General features: G+C 44.6%; 1 protein-coding gene across 1 annotated transcript in view; it reads left to right on the forward strand.

Annotated features, from left to right (window-relative positions):
- Positions 1–20,279, forward strand: part of MYO5C (myosin VC) — a 717,152-nt gene that overhangs the window by 224,672 nt on the left and 472,201 nt on the right. The window contains exon 12 of the mRNA XM_069222459.1: positions 3,855–3,995. Coding sequence (XP_069078560.1) covers positions 3,855–3,995 — 141 coding nt within the window. The remainder of the gene's footprint in view (positions 1–3,854; positions 3,996–20,279) is intronic.

The following is a 20,279-nucleotide window of genomic DNA, read 5'->3' on the forward strand; positions in this document are numbered from 1 at the left end:
GAAAGTTCAGTGTTTTTACCCCTAAAAACCGTTATCTTCCCACATCTCTTGATAGTGACATGGCTAGATGAAGGTCAGTCAACTTCCTAAAATGAAATGGTGACAAAGTCGAGGTCAGGATCTTTGCTGAACCACCTTCCATTTTGCCATCCAGCTTATTGCCCCATAAATTGGATCTGATCCCTACACCTTCACAGCTTGTTTCTTCCGACAATAACCTTGCTGCACAGATAAAAAAAACTAATCTCCAGCTGGTTTTATAATCGCAGTTGTTGTATAAAATCTTGCTAATGCTCCCTGGAGATCATTGCAAATCAGTGGTGCAGGCAGTGATTTTATCCTGTCTTGATTATTGCAGTTCACTGTACATTGGTCTGCCCAACAAGCTAAGAGATAGACTTCAACTTATACAGAATAGTGCAACCAGGCTTTTCTTGGGAAACCTGTGCACCATTCATCATTTTCATACCTTATGCTGTCACCGAGTAAATATTCAGTCCTTTTTAAAGGCACTTTATATCCTTCATAATGCTCTGTTCTGGCTACAGTTCGATCTCATATCTTGCCTTACTGTCAGAGTCATACTCAACAGAAGGAATTTCTCAAGCAGCTGAAAGAAAGGCAGCAAGTTTAAAATATGCATGATGTGATCCAAGATATGACTGACAAACTCACAAGGCAATGGTTGGCATGTCTAGAGCCAAAGAAGCCAATGGCTGAAGGATGCTGTACCAAAGCACCTTTTCGTATGTGTAGAACATGCATGAAATTCAATATGTTTGCTGTGAATGAAGCAAGTTCCTTTAAACATCAAAACTAAAAAGCATGACAAATTGGTACTCTAAAAATTATGGGAGCTAGAGGAGTGCTTGTGTTGTATTAAATCTCCACAACCACAGCATTCTGCTAGTTAAATCCACCTTATACTATGAGAAAAAGGAAAACAAAATGTAGGGTAAAGCTGTGGGGTTTCCAGGTTCTTCCCCTGCAGCAGAGATGGAGTTGAGGTATCTTAGCACTTCATGTTGATATGTCATTTTATTTTAAATATTACATATTACTGTTAGCAGGGTTCAGTGACAGAACAAGCAGCTATGAATCTACTTACTCAAAACTAGAATTAAATACTTTATAAAATAATAATAAGGTATGTCAGAACAGCGAAGAACATATATGCCATGTGTGCCTTTATTAGCAGGCAGACATTTAAAATGTTATAAGGGCATTTTAGAGTTCAAACCTTTTTTTTTGTCGGACCTCTAAGTGTTGGCCATAACATTGGACATGAGCTACAATATGAAACTTTGTCTTTTTAAAAAACATTGGAAATGTTTCCAACATGATTATGCATACATAGACACCCATTTAATAACTGAGGGTATTAAACTAAATTAGAGGCCATATGGCTAGCATTCATTTTATCTTGGATTAAGAAAATATCAATCCTGTCCGACACCTGTGAGTTGCACATTGAGTGCTGCAGCCCAATCAGGGGTATCCCTGTTTCACTATGTTTGAGAGGGAGAGCACAAGCATGTTACCACTGATTGGCAGGAGTCAAAGAGTGCAGAGTCCTAAAGCCAACAAAACAAGTTCAGCAAAGGATGGTACAAATCTGGGGTGACTCTGCAGAAAGGGCCAGGTCTAGCATGACCAACCTCCATTCAGCCAAAACCTAGGGTAATGGCTTCCTTGCTTAGCCGATAGAACTTGGACAATTGGCCTCTTGTGCCCTGGGAAGTTGATAACACATGATGTTGATGTGCGTATCAAACTACGCGTCACGTCCCAGTGGATGCAATGTAAAGCATATGCTGGCGTTATAGACTCCAGCCAAGTTGGCGGCTGTACGAAGGAAGTTTTTGAATGAAAGCAGTACACTTGTGCGTAGGGCATAAGCTGGCATCCTGCAATCTGGGCTGTCCTTCTTTCATCTGCCTGTGACGCAGCGTCAATCCCCAGGTACTCAAGTGCAAGTTCCCTCAGTATGTGAATGCCGGGGCTGGAACACAAAAGATTGTCAAAATCACCACAGATAATGCCTCACCAGCTGCGATCACACACTTTGATCTTCCAATCACACTCTCCGCACATCAAAAGTCGCCAGGTGGACACAATGGGTTCTCAGCTGCGAGTTGCAGGTTCTGACTTATGCGCTCGTCACCAAAATTCTTGTGCACACTCCTTAGCATAATAGGACACCATAGGCGGTAAGGCAGGCCAAAGGTTTATTAAGGTTCTTCTCCTACAACTTGATGCAGCTGTTCCTCCACCAGTCAGGCTCCAACTGGCATCGCTGGAACGCTTTGCCTATTAGCTGGAAACTGGAACATGTGGGAAACCCACATTCCAGGTTCCAGTTACATTGCACTGCAGTTTTACAATATAACAAGACCTAATTTCTAAAACCTAGTCTTTGGGTATGTGGACCCTTTTACTTTCATTAGGCACTCCATTTTCACTGTCACCAAGATCACTGGACTCTGTGGCCTGCCCTGCCTTTAATTTGAGTACTCTCTGACTCATTTCATGAGCCAGCAAGTCCTTTTCTTCTCCTGGGCCCTGGTGGTGACTGTCTCCTTCCTGGCCACCTCTGACATTTACTACGGCAGTAGGTTTACTGGAGTAAAAGTGTGCAGAGTCCTAAAGCCAACAAAAACAGGTTCAGCAAAGGAAGGCACAAATCTGGGATCAATCTGAAGAAAAAAGGGCCAGGTTGAACACTGACTTAAACATGTATCTTCAAACCAACATTAAAGATTATGGGGGTCATTCTGACCCTGGCGGTAAAATCCGCCAGGGCCAACGACCGCGGGAGCACCGCCAACAGGCTGGCGGTGCTCCCTTGGGCATTCTGACCGCGGCGGTACAGCCGCGGTCAGAAACGGAAAACCGGCGGTTTACTGCCGGTTTTCCGCTGCCCTGGGGAATCCTCCATGGCGGCGCAGCTTGCTGCGCCGCCATGGGGATTGTGACCCCCATACCGCCATCCTGTTCCTGGCGGTTTTGGCCGCCAGGCACAGGATGGCGGTATGGGGGGTCGTGGGGTCCCTGGGGGCCCCTGCAGTGCCCATGCCATTGGCATGGGCACTGCAGGGGCCCCCTTAACAGGGCCCCACCAAGATTTTCAGTGTCTGCCATGCAGACACTGAAAATCGCGACGGGTGCAACTGCACCCGTCGCACCCCTTCCACTCCGCCGGCTCCATTCGGAGCCGGCATTCTCATGGAAGGGTGTTTCCCGCTGGGCTGGCGGGCGGCCTTCTGGCGGTCGCCCGCCAGCCCAGCGGGAAACCCAGAATACCTGCGGCGGTCTTTTGACCACGCAGCGGTATTCTGGCGGGCCCAGCCAGGCCGGCGGATTCCGCCGCCGGCCGGGGTCAGAATGACCCCCTATGTCTATTTTGATAATTGGAGGGCCTCTAAATAAGAAGGGTATAAGTCAGTTGTGGAACAGTAGCAAAGCTAATGGTGGCAACTGATAAGCTCATCCAGACAATTTTATTAGTCTGTCTGGCAATATAACTGGGGAAATTTCACGTCTGTTGTGGTCAAACTCACTTCTTGTAATTCACATTTCATAGAGTATGGGGAGCTCTAAGGATAACTGAGCCAAGAGGGAAGGCACGTCGCACAAGTCTGATTTGGTTTATCTCATGTTTATTTTTTTTACATAAACTGTGAATGTAATGCAATCATTTTATTACATTTTACATTCAGTGATGTTGGAGCATTTATTTTTCCATTCTTGAAGTCATTTCATGTGTAATTCATGTGTCTGTCTACGCATATAGCTGAACTTGTACTTCAGTTGAAATGTATTTTCCTAAACATAAATATTTTGCTTCCCTTCAGCACGTCTTCAAACTTGAGCAAGAAGAGTACATGAAAGAAGACATTCCTTGGACTCTAATAGATTTCTATGATAACCAGCCTGTCATTGACCTGATTGAAGCTAAAATGGGGATTCTGCAGCTGCTTGATGAAGAATGCCTGGTTAGTTATCACATTGTCTTCTCCTTCATTTAAATTTGATAATGAGTACCGTGATCATAACCTGGCAATTATGCAAATTCCGGCTCGAATTAACTAATATATGAGTAGAGCTAGAAAATAAATAATCTCACTTTAGGGAGGTTTAGTAAGACCACACCTGATTACTTCGACAAACCTAATTTAATTGTTGAATTGTTTATTAAATGAGGGAATATTAAAGAGCAATAACGATAAGACATAATAATCCTATATGTGTATATATTCAATGAAAAACCAAAAGGTGAAAGCCTAGGTATACTTAGGAAAATTTATATTCTCTATACAAAGCAAGGTTAAATTACACAAACTTTAAAAATTCCAAAGTTATAGCTATAACTTTCATTTACATTTTATCCACCACCTTCAAATTATAAAACCAGTAAAAACAAGGTTAAGGGATGGGTGGTAAAACAAAAGAAAAGAAAAGTATGAAAAAATAACATAATAATTGGTCAAAAGAGGAAAAAAATATGTGTGTGGTATACATTCATGCATACAAATATCCTCTATGCTTTATACACTGATTCACGGGTGAAACATGAGGGATCTAAAATAAATACTGCCTACAGTTGGTAATTATATGTAACAAAAGTAGCACCCACCAAAGGAGATGAATACTCAATACAGCAGACGAGGATAACGTTTTCTAAGGGCACTATGGCCCCAACACAAGATCCGCCTGGAACACTCCAAGGACTGGGAGTATATGTCCCCAAACCACTGCAATAACAAATTAAGGAAAACTGACAAAAGAAATAATAAACAACAGCAGCAATTATAACCTGCATCAAAAAAATGTTTTAATTAAAATTACAGGCGAACTAAAGGGTCCTTGCGCATACCTGTCATTAACACTTTCCACCATGAACAATAAGAAACGTCGGATATGCCGGCTGGATCAAATATCCGAAGTCAGGAGCCGAGTCATGTATCTGACGAAATCGGAACCATACGACTGCGTTTGAGAGAAAAGTACATGCGTTTCACCATAAAAATTAATGACAGAAGGGTAAGTGAGGAAGATTGCTGCCAATGAGGGGGAAAGGAAGCACATTCTTACCACAATGCCCGCAGGACCGAAAAGGAAGTGATAACGCGTCCGTCTATGTTAATTTATACACATCAGGACTCGTTTTAGGTCGATGAATCTTTGGACCCAGTGGTGAGACACCGTAAGACGAGATAACTGATTAATATATCTATCAATATGTCAATAACATTGTCAACATATATCACCACAATGTATTTCACTTTAGGCATCAATAAACCTTCGGCGCAACCATGACCTTTCAGTCATGAATAACCACACCTTAATGGAGTTTTTGTGAATTGTATTCTCTATTGATTACAATCTAATAGCAAATGTATTAATCTCCAAACCAAGAAGCAAATGAACACAATCACAAGACGACAACCATGATAAGCTTTCAATAATGCAAAGATCAGAAGCATAAGATAATCATGTGAATATAAGCAGATCGCGATACATAGAACCTCCTAAAGGTCTTAGTTCAGCATAGCACCACGTCAGTCGCGTCAGTTTTGTCAGTCGTAATGAATACCTCATCTAATCTCAAATTAGCATTAGCATGTTGGGCTTCATGCAAAACAATTTAGAACATCAATTTAGAAAACATCTAATTAAGGTCTCTAATAAAAACACACAGCAGTTGGTACCTAGAAAGAAAAGGCAAATAAATGTATTTCCATTAGCGATTAAATAATTACCCTCCTCAGAATAGGTCAGCATACAGGATCAGTCTTCGTCTTCAGGACATCAGTTAGATCACCGTCAGTCTATCTAAGTTAAAGGCAAGGGACACTTTCCTCATAAGGAGGAAAGTGTAATGGGGCAGTCTATGGGCAAGGATGGTTTTGTCTAAGTCTCAAATCACCAAATAGAGTGACAGAGTTTCTGGATGCAATCGATATAATTCCCTACCTAATGCACTTTGTCTCTTGTGTCATGGGTTTTTATCCCTTTTTCGTAATACATTCCCCCAAAATTCTATTGGACAGTCACTACATCCCACTATCGGTAACCTATCAAATTATACATTAAGTAATGCATTTGTCATTTCATGATATATTCCGAGTTTCTAATTGGTCTTCATAATTGACGTTTTTCGTAGGTGGCACATGCGGGTTTACTTCATTTCCTTGGCACACATCAGGTCAAAAGTTCTCTTCTCCACGCTTTAATGTCCTTGAAAGTTTCCATATTTGTTTAGAAGTTCATAATTTTATACTAAAAGCTGCTAGCATGCGGATGAGAAAATCTAGCATTGTTGCAAACAAGTAAGGAAAAGAACAATTGCTGGGTCATGGTCTTTTGCAAGTCAGCACACTGGAGAAACAGAAAAATACGCTTTAATATGAGAGTTACACAGCTAGTTCTTGACTCACGCTAACTTAAGATATACGAATTCTAATGAATGCAGTTTTAAATAGAAACAGGACAAACCTGTGTGCAGAGTGTCTATATCAGTGGCGGCCATCTTAAAGCAGTTTGAGCAAGAGGGAGACCCGAGAAGGGTAAATGAAGTAATTAATAGCACTGAAAGGCAAATTAGATGAAATAGTACTTAGAAAAAGTGAAAGTAAGGCAAAATGCAACTAATATCCTCCACATTGGCATAAATATGGATACACTCAACATGTGGGGAAAACAAGGGAGAGCCCAATAGACTACATAATAGACAGATAATCGTGATCAAATTGCGACCATTGTTAAAACATTCAAGGCAACAAAATAATAAGTAAATTAATCAACGGTCTTTCATTCAATGCCACATCCACAGGAGTTTAGAATGCTAGTAGCAATCTGCAGATTTTTGAGGAACAAATCCATATCATAACAATATATCTTAACAACACATTGATAGCAACAAACTGCTTGTTCGCTGTGCCCACGGATATCTCAGAGTATGACCATTAACAATGCAATAATATTATAATGATGCTGAAGTGGATACACGGAACACACAATCATCCTGCACAATAATAACCATATGCAAACAGACACAATGTATTATGGCCATACTATTAAGTACCTAGCTTCACTACTGGAGGCAAAATGGCAGACCAGTGTGGAAACAGCAAAAACCATCAATATGAGAATTTTATCATTGACATATTCAGAAATAATTTTGCAAAAAGGAGAAGTAATCTCAAAACCATAAGGTTAAAACTAGAAATACGACATCATATGAAAGAGAAAATAAAAATAATGAATAATAAAAATGCAACAGGTTGTTGCAGTCCATTCTTCTCACATAAAGTCATCATCATGGTGACACAAGTTTGTCAAAGAGGCAATATCAGAAATAGGAGTCATATTAATGATTTCCAGTCCTCTATCCTGTTCAGTCCACTATGGAAGCTGTTTGTTCTCAGAATCCATTTGAATTCTTCTTTATTAAGTATTGATTAAATATCACCGCCATGCTCAGGTACTTTCACTACAGCAGTCACTTGCCATTGTAAGTCATTTTTGTTATATGGAGGATTCTCCTCCTTTGGTGGGTGCTACTTTCATGTGTGCTATGTACTGTACCCTGCACAATTATTATCACTTGACACTTTCTGCATCACAATTACACTAGGAGGTTTATAATATTGTAATTACCAACTGTGAGGCACTATATATTTTAGATTCCACATGGTTCACCTGTGAATCAGTGTATACAGAATGTAGGATATATTTTATGCATGACTTATCATCACAAACTGATTTTTTCTCTTTTAACCAATTATTATGCTATTTTCTCATTCTTTTCTTTTATTTAGTTTTTCCACCCCTTTTTTTCCCCACTTCTCCCTTTTCCTTGTTTTTACAGGTTATCTTATGTATCATTGTACTTGTATTCCCAGGCATGCATTATTATGTCCTGATGATGATCCCATAATTTTAGGAGGATCGAAAGATCATTGACTTAGACAATCTGACCCTACTGACTACACACAATTTATTATGGCTGCAGTTGCATCATGTTGTGTATATTTGTGACCTTGAACTCCTACAATTTTTATCACATATTGTTGCTTTTGTGTCTTTTTGTTACCCAAAGTTGTGTACCCCATGAGGGTGTTTACCCCTACAAAGCATTCTGATTGTATGAATAAATAATTTAATTTTATTCAGTTGATTGGACATTATTTTTCCCCAGTGTATTATTCATTATATGATTTGTTTAGAGGCCTTTGTTCTTTATAACAATAAGATACCGTTGGTCCCTAGATATCCCTGGGTTTCCCTTGTGTTTGTGAAACATAGAGTGGAGTATAGTCAAGTGGAGTGTTGTAGAGTACAGTGGAGCACTGTGTCATAGAGTGGAGTGGCGAGTCACAGAGAGAAGTTTGGTGACGTGTAGTTGAATGTATTAGAGTGTTGTACAGTAGCATAGACTGTATGGGCATAGAGTGGAGTAGTGTCGTACAGTGGCATACATATGGTACAGTGTTAAACAGTGGAATAAAGGGGTATAGACAGAAGTAAGGTGTCGGAGAATGTTGTACAGTGGAGTTGCATAAAGTACAGTAGTGTGTGAAACAGTGGACCTGCGTAGAGTGGATTGTTGTATAGCAGCATAGAGTGAGCTAAAGTCTCGTACAGTGGAGTGAAGTTGAGTCGAGTGGTGTAACGTATTGTGGAATAAAGTATATTAAAGTGTGTTTGTGTGTCGTAGAGTGGTGTGGAGTGTACTGGTGTAGCAAAGGTCATGAACTGTTATAAATTGGAGTGGGGTCTCATACAGTAGAGTGGACGCTGTGTTCTATAGAAAATTGTGGTATAATGGAATAGAGTGTTGTACGTTGGAGTGTACAGGCATAAAGTGGAGCATGGAGTTGGACAGTGGAGTGTATGAGCACAGAGTGGAGTAGAATGTCGTAGAGTGCCATGAACTGTGGATGGACTCTTACAGAGTGGAGTAGGGTGTCATACATTGAAGCAGTGTAGAGTGGAGTTGCGTACACTGTAGTGGTGTAGAGTGGTAGAGTGGATTAACATATAGTTGAGTAGCATACAGTGGAATAGCATACACTGGAATCCTGTACAGTGGAAAAGTACAATGGCGTACAGTGGAGCGTGGTACAATGGAGTGGCGTGGAGTAGGGTACAGTGGGTTAGCATAGAGTGGGGTGGCATAGAATGAAGTGGCATAATATAGAGTTGTGGAAACTGTTAGAAATTGGAGTTGCATATCAAACACTAGAATGGAGTGCTGTGTCGTACAGTGTTAATTTCATAGAGTGGCATAGAGTGTTGTACAGTGGAGCAGAGTGGCATAGAGATGAGTACAATTTTGGACAGTGATGTGTACAGGGATAGAGTGGGTGAAAGTCTAGTTGAGTGGCACAGAGTGTAATAGAGTTTTGTGGAGTCTGGGTATATAGAGTGGAGGAGAGTATACTGTATTTGGGTAGAGTAGCGTACAGTGGAATGGTGTAAATTGGAATAGGGTAGAGTGGCATACAGTGGAGTGGCGTAGAGTGTAATGGCTTGTAGTGCATTAGCATAGAGTGGAGTGGCGTAAAGTGTAATAGGGTATAGTGTAGTAGTGTACAGCAGTGTGGGAAACAGTGAAATGGTTTAGACTGGAGTGGTGTATTGTGGGGTGGGGTAGAGTGTAATAACATACAGTGGAGTCTCATTCAGTGGAATGGGAATGGAGTGAAATACCACACAGTAGAGGGGCAAAGATTGAAAGTTGCGTACAATGTAATAACATAGAGTGGAGTAGCGTTGAGTGCAGAGGAGTGGCGTAGAGTGGATTAGCATAGAGTAGAATAGGGTAAAGTGGAGTCACGTACAGTGCAGTGGGGTAGACTCAAGTAGTGTACAGTGGAGCAGGTAGAGTGAAGTAGCATATAGTGGAGTGGCGCAGAGAGGAGTGGTGTAAAGTGAAGTGGCATCCAGTGGACTAGCATAGAATGGAGTGGTGTACACTGGACTGCCGTATAGTATCATATAGTTGCGCGGCATACAGTGGAATAGCATAGAGTGGAGTGGTGTATAGTAGAGTGGCATAGACTGGAATATTGTATAGTAGCATACAGTGCAGTGGCGTATGGTGATGTGGTGTAGACTGGAGCGGCATACATTGGAATGGGGTAGAGTGTAATAGCATACAATAGAGTGGTGTACAGAGGAATGGCATCCAAAGGCATAGCGTGGAATGGACTGGGGTACAGTGAAGTGGCATACACTAGAGTGGCGTAAAGTGGAGTAGCATGCAGTGGAGTGGCATGCAGTGGAAGAGCATAAAGTGGAGTGGCATACAGTGGAATTGGATAGAGTGAAATAGCATATAGCGGAGTGGCATACAGTGGAGTGGCGTACACTGAAGATTTATAGAGTGTAGTTGTATACAGCATAATAGCGTAGACTGGAGTTGTGCACAGTGTGATCATCTAGAGTGGAGTGGCGTAGAGTGGAGTGTTGTACAGTGGAGTGGCGTGGAGTGTTAGTAGTGCATCTTGATAAAGTGTACAGTGGAATGGCATATAATGGAGTGGTGTAGAATGGAGTGGCTTACACTGGTGTGGTGTTGAGTGATAGCATACAGTTGAATGGCATACAGTGGAGTGGGGTCCAATCAAATAGCATAGAATTAAGTGGCATAGAGTGAAGTAGTGTCCAGTGGAGTGGGATAAAGTGGAATAGCATAGAGTGGTTGGCATGTAGTGGAATGGAGTAGAGTGAAATAACATATACTAGAGTAGTGTATAACAGAGTGACATACATTGGAGTGGCATACACCGAGGAGGTGTGGAGTAAAGTCTCGTACATTGTAATAGCATAGAGTAGACTGCCATAGAGTGAAGTATAATAGTGTATAGTGGAGTAGCGTAGAGTGTAATTACGTATAATGGAGTGGTGTAAACTGGAGTGGTGTACAGTTGTGTGGGGTACAGTGTGATAGCATGCAGTGAAGTGGTGTACATTGGAGTGTGGACCAATCAAATAGCTTGTAATAAAGTGGCATACAGTGCAGTGCCATACACTGGAGTGGCGTAGAGTGGAGTAGCACACAGTGGAGTGGCATACAGTGGAATAGTGTACAGTGGAGTGTTTTAGAGTTGAGTGGCATGCAATGGCATAGGTTAGAGTGGAGTCACATACAGTAGAATGGGTAGAGTGGAATACTGTTTAGTGGAGAAGCATCCAGTGGAGTGGCGTACAGTGGAGTGATATAGACTGGAGTGGCATAAAGGTGGTTGCGTACAGTGAGATAGCGTAGAGTGGAGTGGCATAGGGTAGAGTTTCATACAATGGAGAGGTGCAGAGTGTAGTGTCGTAGAGTGGAATAGGGTATAGTGGAGTGGCTACAGTGGCGTGGCATACAGATGTATGCCAAATTTTGCAGCAGTGTAGATTATGTTGTGGAGAGGAATGTACAACAGCAAACTGTGCTCCCTTATGATTCTTTAGATTTACCAATCAATACAGTGCCATGCACGGTGACCATGTTTTCCTTTGTAAATCTGACTTAAGTATTGCATTGCCCTTGTAATGCAGGGGTACCACATTCCCGTATTACAGCTAGGCCTTAGTTATATTTTGAGCCATGGTATACCACGATAACTTTGCTGTATACCATGGAAAATGATGATGACAAGCCAGTATATAGTTGTATTATGGTTGTTTTTAGAGAATGAAAAGGCAACCATCTTGTTTTTACTACACTTTGGCTGTGTTCAGTGTTATGGCCTTAGATGTAGATAAGTAGCAGGTCCCTGCCTATTACCCCTTTATGTAATCGGTAATAGGTAGGGAAATGTATTTATATATTTTTATTTGTATATATTTTAATACGTTTACAGCCATGTACCACAGTAGTTTCACAGAATTTTGATAAATTCTGCGAAAGTACCCTGGTGACAGATTTCACTAAATTTAAATGCCTGATATCTTAAAAATGCTTACCCTACTTAACTGCATGACACAAAAAGCATTGTCTCTGCACCATAATGTATAAGCCTGCCAAATCTCATGAAAATCCATTCAGCCGTTTTCAGCCTACGTCAAATGCAAATAATGCAGTGGTGAAAAAATGCATTTTGGGTCCCCCTTTTATCTTTGCACTCCCTTAACGGTTCACCACAAAAATGTATATCATGTCAAAAAGTAGAAAATGCTACAGGTCCGGAAGGTTTTGTGGTGATTCGCCTCATGGTGGAAAGTTATTAGGGAGCTAATACCCAAATAATTCAAATTTTAGGGAATAGTAACTATAACTACAGAGTAGCAATCAGCTTGAATGTGTTTTGTTTTGCTTATTATCTATTGTATTTGTTATGTATTTGCCTATTGGTTTACATAATCATGTCAACATAAATGTGTTTTAGTTGTTCTTTTAGTAATCTGAAACCTTACTTTATTTTGTGGGCTTCCTTAATTTTTTTTTGTAGGGTATTGTGCTGCATATGAAGCTGAAAGTGAATGAAAGCAAACCATTGTTCCTATAAAAATTAAAAAAATATTAGTTTTTTTTCTCTAATGGCCAATTATCATGTCTGCCATATCGAAGTTTGTGTAGCTCACTGCTAGGTCACTTTTTCATTTTGTTCCAAAGGAGTACCTAAGAAAGATGTTTTTTGTTGGCTTGTTGGGAACAGTTTTATTTTGTGAGCCAGAGAGCATGCAAAGAAAATTTAAGATGTATTCTGTTTGTTATGTATTTGTTTATATATTTCCATTAGCTTGTGACCATAAATGGGTCTTTTAGTTCATGTAGTAAATCTGAAACTTTACATATGCAGCCTAGTTTATTTTTTGGGCTTTGTTGCTACTTTCAATAGCATTGTGCTACATAATATCTCTAAGTTGAAATACTTTGCAACTTAAGAAATACTTACTCTACATACCTGCAGTACACAAAAGAATCATCTGGGCACCCTTATATCTAAACCTGCCACAATTTCATCAAAATAGACTGTTCGTTTTTGTGCTACGGGAAATACAAAAGTCTGTGTTAATGCATTGGATTTCAAGCCTGTTTTAGCAAACCCCTTTTTCTTTACACCCACTTGACCAAACACCTCAAAGCCCCAAAGCCCGGGGAACCGCCACCTCCTCAGGGCGATGCACAAAATATGTGCGTGGACTGCGTGGATCCCTGCACCCAGGGACCACCAATTCCCTGGGGCAAAATGTTTTATTTGTGTGGGGAAGGCCTGCTGGCCTCCTCCACTGCCCGAAGACCACCACCTCCTAGAGGCTTCAACTTATTGAGATGCAGGGGAGGGCGCTCGGCCCCCCGTGGCCCCAAGGAACACCACCTTCCCAGGGCATTCATCATATTGTGTGCAGGGGGGGGTGCACGTTCCCCACTCCTGCATCCCTGGGAACCACCATATCCTCGGGCCATAATGAAAAAGTGAAAGGGGTCAGCTTCACAGCCCCGGGGACCACCACCTCCCAGGGGCATTTTTCGTGGGAGGGGAGACACATGGCCCCCTCGTGGAGCCACTGATGGCCCTGCGGACCTCCACACCCCAGGGCCGGCTACTGCTGACCACTCCCACCGAGCAAAAGTAAACAAAGTCTGCTTCATGACAGTGGGATCTGTCAAGCAGCTGCTGCTGCCAGAAAGCAGAGTTTTCATCTCTCTTGAGGGCCCCCCGCAGTCCCAGATAGCATGAAAGGGCTACAAACAAGAAGGAAGGCACAGTAGGTAGGTGTCAAGGTTTCATATTGCTTATGTGTGATGTTTTCATAATTTCAGTGTAATTATGAGTAACATTCAACGACTAGGTGTAAAACTTTCCTGCAAGCAAAATCAAGCGATGAAGACAAGGGAAACATATTAATTTAAGAAATTACACCCCCTTGAGCAACAAGAAAGTCTAACAAGATCTTAAAACTGCTGCAAAGTACCAGAAATTGAAGGGCACTAACCTAGTTCCTAGTTTACTTAGGCCCATGATCATGACGCGCTAAAAGGAAATTAACTATGGATTTGAGAAGGTGCTAGTGGCAGTTATTTGTCTGTAGCAAGCAGCTCAATGAGAAGTGTTAGACCTGACTGTAGGAAAGTACCATCTTGCAGCCTTAGGGTAGTCACCCCTAACTTTTTGCCTGCCTCCCTCCATTTTTTTGGACACTGTTTTTGCTGGTTTATAGACTCTGCGCACTTTACCACTGCTAACCAGTGCTAAAGTGCATATGCTCTCTCCCTTAAAACATGGTAACCTGGAATCCTACCTCATCAGACACTTGCTGGAGAAGAAACCTGAACCAGAAACTACATCCTGCCAAGAAGAACTGCCTGGCTGCTCAAAGGACTCACCTGTCTGCTTTCTACAAAGGACTGCTGTCTTGCTGTTGCCCTGCTGCCTTGCTGAACTCTTGTCTGGCTGTGAAAGTGCTCTCCAAGGGCTTGGATAGAGCTTGCCTCCTGTTCCTTGAAGTCTCAGGACCAAAAAGACTTCTTCCTTTCACTTGGACGCTCCGTGCGCCGAAAATTTCGACGCACAGCTTGTTTCGCGGCGAGAAAAACGCCGCACACCGACGCTGATCGACGCGACGCCCTCGGGACGATCGAGACTTCGACGCACAACCTCGCAAGGACAAAGCCGCCCGACTTTCCAGGCGAAATCGACGCAACGCCTACCGTGAGCGCGGAACTTTGACGCACGGCCTCGCAAGGACAACGCCGCCCGACTTCCAAGGGGAAATCGACGCGACGCCTACCGTGAGATCGAAACTTCGACGCGCAGCCCCGCAGAACGACGCGCAGCCGGAAAACAAGCAGGAGAATCCACGCACAGACCCGGGACATCTGGTAATCCCCGCAATCCACGAAAAGAGACTGTCTGCGCACCGGAAAACGACGCCCGACTTCCCCGCGTGGAAAAGAACGACGCAAGTCTTTGTGTGCTGAGGAGAAATCGACGCACACACCCTTTTTCCACGCATCTCTCCTCCTGTGGCCCTCTGAGGAGATTTTCCACCAGAAACCAGGTACTTTGTGCTTGAAAGACACTTTATTGCATTCTAAAGACTTAAGACACTTTATATCACTTTCCTGTGATATTTCTACAATTTTCCATTGCAACTTTATTCTTTTTGACCTACAATTATCCTGATAAATATTATATATTTTTCTAAGCACTGTGTGGTGTATTTTTGTGGTGCTATATGGTGGTATTGTATGATTTATTGCACAAATACTTTACACATTGCCTTCTAAGTTAAGCCTGACTGCTCGTGCCAAGCTACCAGAGGGTGGGCACAGGATAATCTTGGATAGTGTGTGACTTACCCTGACTAGAGTGAGGGCTTTTGCTTGGACAGAGGGTAACCTGACTGCCAACCAAAAACCCCATTTCTAACATTGGTGATCAGCGGTGAGGATAGGACTTGTATTTGTGCAGTGACATACAGTAGCTAAGTATCTCACTACCTACCCACAGTTGAAGGTCAACTTGGTTTTTATCTCTTTTTGAAAATCCGTTTTTTCCTGACAATTTTCAAAAACTAAATCCTCACTCAACATGTCTCAGACAGGGGACTTTGACCTAGTCCAGTTGGATACATACACGGTCAAACAACTAAGAGGATTCTGCAGGGCATTAAGGGTACCCACCCAAGGGGCCTCCAGAAAGGAGGACTTTCAAGTGGCGCTGAGGGCCTGGGCAGAAGCCCATTTAGAGGATGATGAGGAAGGGGAGCCAGAAAATGGCCCCTCAGAAGGATTTTCACTATCTATGGATGGTGTTACCACTGCAATTGTGCACCCTTCCAGACCAGGGAGCAGTGTCTCCATGCAAAGCCTGACCGCAGAGGAAAGGAGAGAGGAAAGGGAGTTCCAATTGCAAATGGCAAAACTGAAAATTGAGGCGCAACAGGAGGAGAGGAGGGCAGAAAGAGAAGCCAAACAAGCTGAGGCTGAAAGAGCAGCCAAACAAGTGGAAGCTGAAAGAGCTTTGGCTGAAAAGAAACTATTGTTGGCTCATGAACTGAGTCTCAAGGAGCTGGAGATCAAGGCAAGACAGTCTGAATCCAGCAATAATGGTGGCAGCATACAGACAGGACCTGCTGGAGAAAAGAAGGTTCGTATACCCAAAAATGTGGTGCCCAGTTTTGTGGTGGGAGATGACATAGATAAATGGTTAGCTGCTTATGAAGTTGCACTAAGGGCTCATGAGGTTCCTGAAGGGCAATGGGGGGTAGCTATGTGGGGTTATGTGCCGCCATTGGGGAGGGACACACTTCTCACATTGGATCCACCGGATCAAAACACATACCCACTCCAGAAAGCCACTTTACTTGCCAAGTTTGGGCTGACCCCTGAGGGATACCGTCAGAGGTTCAGGGACAGCACCAAACAAACCACACAAACATGGGTAGATTTCTTTGATTTCTCTAGTAAGGCACTGAATGGATGGGTGCGGGGCAACAAAGTAGCAGATTATAAAGGTTTATATGACTTGATCCTGAGAGAGCATATGCTTAATGTTACTTATACAGATTTGCGCCAGCACCTAGTGGATAGTAAGCTGACTGATCCCAGGAAGCTTGCTGAGGAGGCGGACCTCTGGGTTAGCACCAGAGTGTCCAAAAAGGTACCTGGGGGGGACTCCCACAAAGGTGGTCAGGGTTCCCAACAGAAGAAAGAGGGGGGAGATAAACTTACAGATAAGGAACTCTCTAAAGGCCCCCAAAAGAATTCCCAGGGAGGGGGTGGCAACCCTTCCTTTTCCAAATTTGGGAAAAAGCCAGGGACATTTGACAAGTCAGGAAAATCTAGCCCCAAATGCATGGAGTGTTACCAATATGGTCACTACAAAGGCGATCCACAGTGCCCCAAGAGGGCACCGTCCACTACCGGACAGGCACCTGGGTTGACTAGTGTAGCACTCGGGGGGAGATGGACCCAACTAGCTTTGGGGAGCAGGTAGAGATTTCCCTAGTGTCCCTGGGAGAAGGAGAAATGGTGCCCAAGGCCCACATGCCCAGAAATACTTCCAAGTACCGGCAGTGGGTCACCATTGATGGGCAGAGGGTGGAGGCTCTGCGTGACACAGGAGCCAGCATGACTACTATCAAGAGTCAGCTGGTGTCAGCAGAGCAGATAGTACCTAATACATTCCACCAGGTCAGAGTCGCTGACAATCGCGAGAGTCACCTACTGGTGGCTCTGGTTCCCTTTGAGTGGGGGGGGGTCTCTGGTACTCTGAAAGTAGCTGTGAGTCCTGCCATGCCTGTAGATTGTCTGTTAGGCAATGACCTTGAGCACACTGCTTGGAAAGAAGTGGAGCTCAGGTCTCACCTGGAGATGTTAGGGTTACCTGAGTGGGTCTGCATGACCACACGGTCCATGGCTGACCGAGAGGGAAGTCAAGGGCATCTGGAGCCTGGAACGATGGCCCAGAGAGCTGCCAGGAGGAGGGACCAGGGGTGCGGGAAACCGGCCCCCGCTGTTCCCACAGTGGCTGACGGGGCTCCTGAGGAGGAGGCTTCCGAGCCAACTGGGGAAGACATTGCCGCCCTAGGTGACTTACCTGAGCTTGCTGGCTGTCAAGTTGAGGGTGGACCCACCAGGGAGGAATTCTGCAAGGCGCAGAAAGAATGTCCCACTCTAGAAGGTTTGAGGAAACAAGCCTCAAACCAGGCAGCCGGCGACGCCTCTGGCGATCACCACCTATATTGGGAGAATGATCTCCTCTACAGTGAGCCTAAGGTTCCGGGCTTTGGGGCAGCACGTATGCTGGTGGTCCCCCAATGTTACCGAACCTTCCTACTGGGTCTGGCTCACGACATTCCCCTGGCAGGACATTTGGGGCAGGGCAAGACCTTTAACAGGCTTGTCACCCACTTTTATTGGCCCAAAATGAGGACACACTCAGACAAGTTCTGCAGATCCTGTCCTACCTGCCAGGCCAGTGGTAAAGCAGGAAAAAGGGTTAAAACCCCCCTGATTCCACTTCCTGTCGTTGGCACCCCCTTTGAAAGGGTGGGCATCGACATTGTTGGTCCCTTGGACCCCAAAACTGCCTTAGGCAACAGGTTCATCCTGGTTTTGGTGGACCATGCCACCCGTTACCCAGAGGCAATCCCTCTAAGGACAGTAACTGCACCGGTGGTGGCCAGAACCCTGATGGGGATATTTACCCGTGTGGGATTCCCCAAGGAAATAGTGTCTGACAGAGGCACTAACTTCATGTCTGCATACATGAAGTCTCTGTGGGATGCGTGTGGTGTAACTTACAAGTTCACCACACCCTATCACCCCCAGACGAATGGTCTTGTGGAGAGATTCAACAAGACCCTGAAAAGCATGATTGGTGGCCTCCCTGAGGCCATGAGGCGTAAGTGGGACGTCCTCTTACCATGCCTTCTCTTTGCTTACAGAGAGGTCCCCCAGAGAGGGGTAGGGTTCAGTCCCTTTGAACTTCTCTATGGGTACCCTGTCAGGGGACCCTTAAGCATTGTCCAGGAGGGATTGGAGAAAGCTCCAAAGACACCCCCTCAGGATGTGGTCAGCTATATGTTGGCCCTCCGCAACCAGATGACCCGCTTCTGGAAAGAAGCCCAAGATAACCTTGAGGCCAGTCAAGAGGTGATGAAACAATGGTATGACCAGAAGGCCACCCTGGTAGAGTTTCAACCTGGAGACAAAGTGTGGGTAATGGAGCCAGTAGAGCCCAGAGCTCTCCAGGACCGCTGGTCTGGCCCATTTGAAATAAAGGAGCGGAAAGGGGAGGCCACTTACCTAGTGGACCTCAAAACCCCTAGGAATCCCCTAAGGGTGCTCCATGTGAACCGACTAAAAGCTCATTTTGAGAGGTCGGAGATCAACATGCTTCTGGTCACAGATGAAGGAACGGAAGAGGAGAGTGAACCTCTCCCCGACCTCCTCTCTGCCCAAGAAGGTGATGGGTCAGTAAGCGGGGTCATTCTGTCTGACTCCCTGACTCTAAATCAGAAAGGAGACTGTTATGAGCTGTTGGAGCAGTTCTCCCCCCTGTTCTCCCTTACTCCCGGGCTGACCAACCTCTGTGTTCATGATATTGACACCGGTGACAGTCTCCCTGTGAAAAACAAAATTTACAGGTTGTCGGATAAGGTGAAGGCCAGCATCAAGGAGGAGGTCTCCAAGATGTTGACTCTAGGGGTCATTGAGAAATCCAGTAGTCCCTGGGCCAGCCCAGTGGTATTGGTCCCTAAGGCTACTGCCCCAGGTGCGAAGCCAGAACTCCGGTTCTGTGTGGACTACCGGGGTCTCAACTCAGTCACACGGACTGATGCTCACCCCATCCCCCGAGCTGATGAGCTCGTGGACAGGCTAGGCGCTGCCAAGTTCCTGAGTACGTTTGATCTTACTTCAGGGTACTGGCAGATCGGCCTAACTGAGGGGGCCAAGGAAAGATCCGCATTTTCAACCCCGGATGGCCATTACCAGTTCCGGGTGATGCCGTTTGGGTTGAAAAATGCCCCCGCTACCTTCCAACGGTTGGTTAACGGGGTCCTAGCTGGCAAGGATGCCTTCTGTGCAGCCTACCTGGATGACATAGCTGTCTACAGTTCCAGCTGGGAGGAACACCTGCTTCACCTCAAGGAGGTGCTTCAGGCCCTGCAACAGGCAGGCCTGACCATCAAGGCCAGTAAGTGCCAGATTGGGCAGGGTTCCGTGGTGTACTTAGGACACCTAGTGGGTGGTGGCAAGGTGCAGCCACTCCAGGCCAAGATTGAAACTATCAAGGCCTGGCAACCACCCCGAACACAGACGGAGGTGAGAGCCTTTCTAGGCCTCACAGGATACTACCGCCGATTTGTCAAGGGCTATGGTACCATTGTAACACCCTTGACAGAACTCACTTCCAAGAAGCAACCTAAGTTGGTGAATTGGACAGAGGCTTGTCAGAAAGCCTTTGACGCCCTGAAGGAAGCCATGTGCACGGCCCCCGTACTCATGGCCCCTGACTACTCCCAGGAATTTATCGTGCAGACAGACGCTTCAGAGCATGGCATAGGGGCAGTCCTAGCACAGCTGAATGAGGAGGGCAGAGATCAACCGGTAGTCTTTATTAGCAGAAGGCTATTACCACGGGAACAGAGGTGGAGTGCTATTGAACGAGAAGCTTTTGCTGTGGTCTGGGCACTGAAGAAGCTAAGACCCTACCTGTTTGGGACTCACTTCCGGGTTCAGACAGACCACAGGCCCCTCAGATGGCTCATGCAGATGAGGGGTGAGAATCCAAAACTCTTGAGGTGGTCCATTTCCCTACAGGGGA

Source organism: Pleurodeles waltl, chromosome 3_1 (genome assembly GCF_031143425.1).
Source record: "Pleurodeles waltl isolate 20211129_DDA chromosome 3_1, aPleWal1.hap1.20221129, whole genome shotgun sequence".
Classification (NCBI taxonomy): domain Eukaryota; kingdom Metazoa; phylum Chordata; class Amphibia; order Caudata; family Salamandridae; genus Pleurodeles; species Pleurodeles waltl.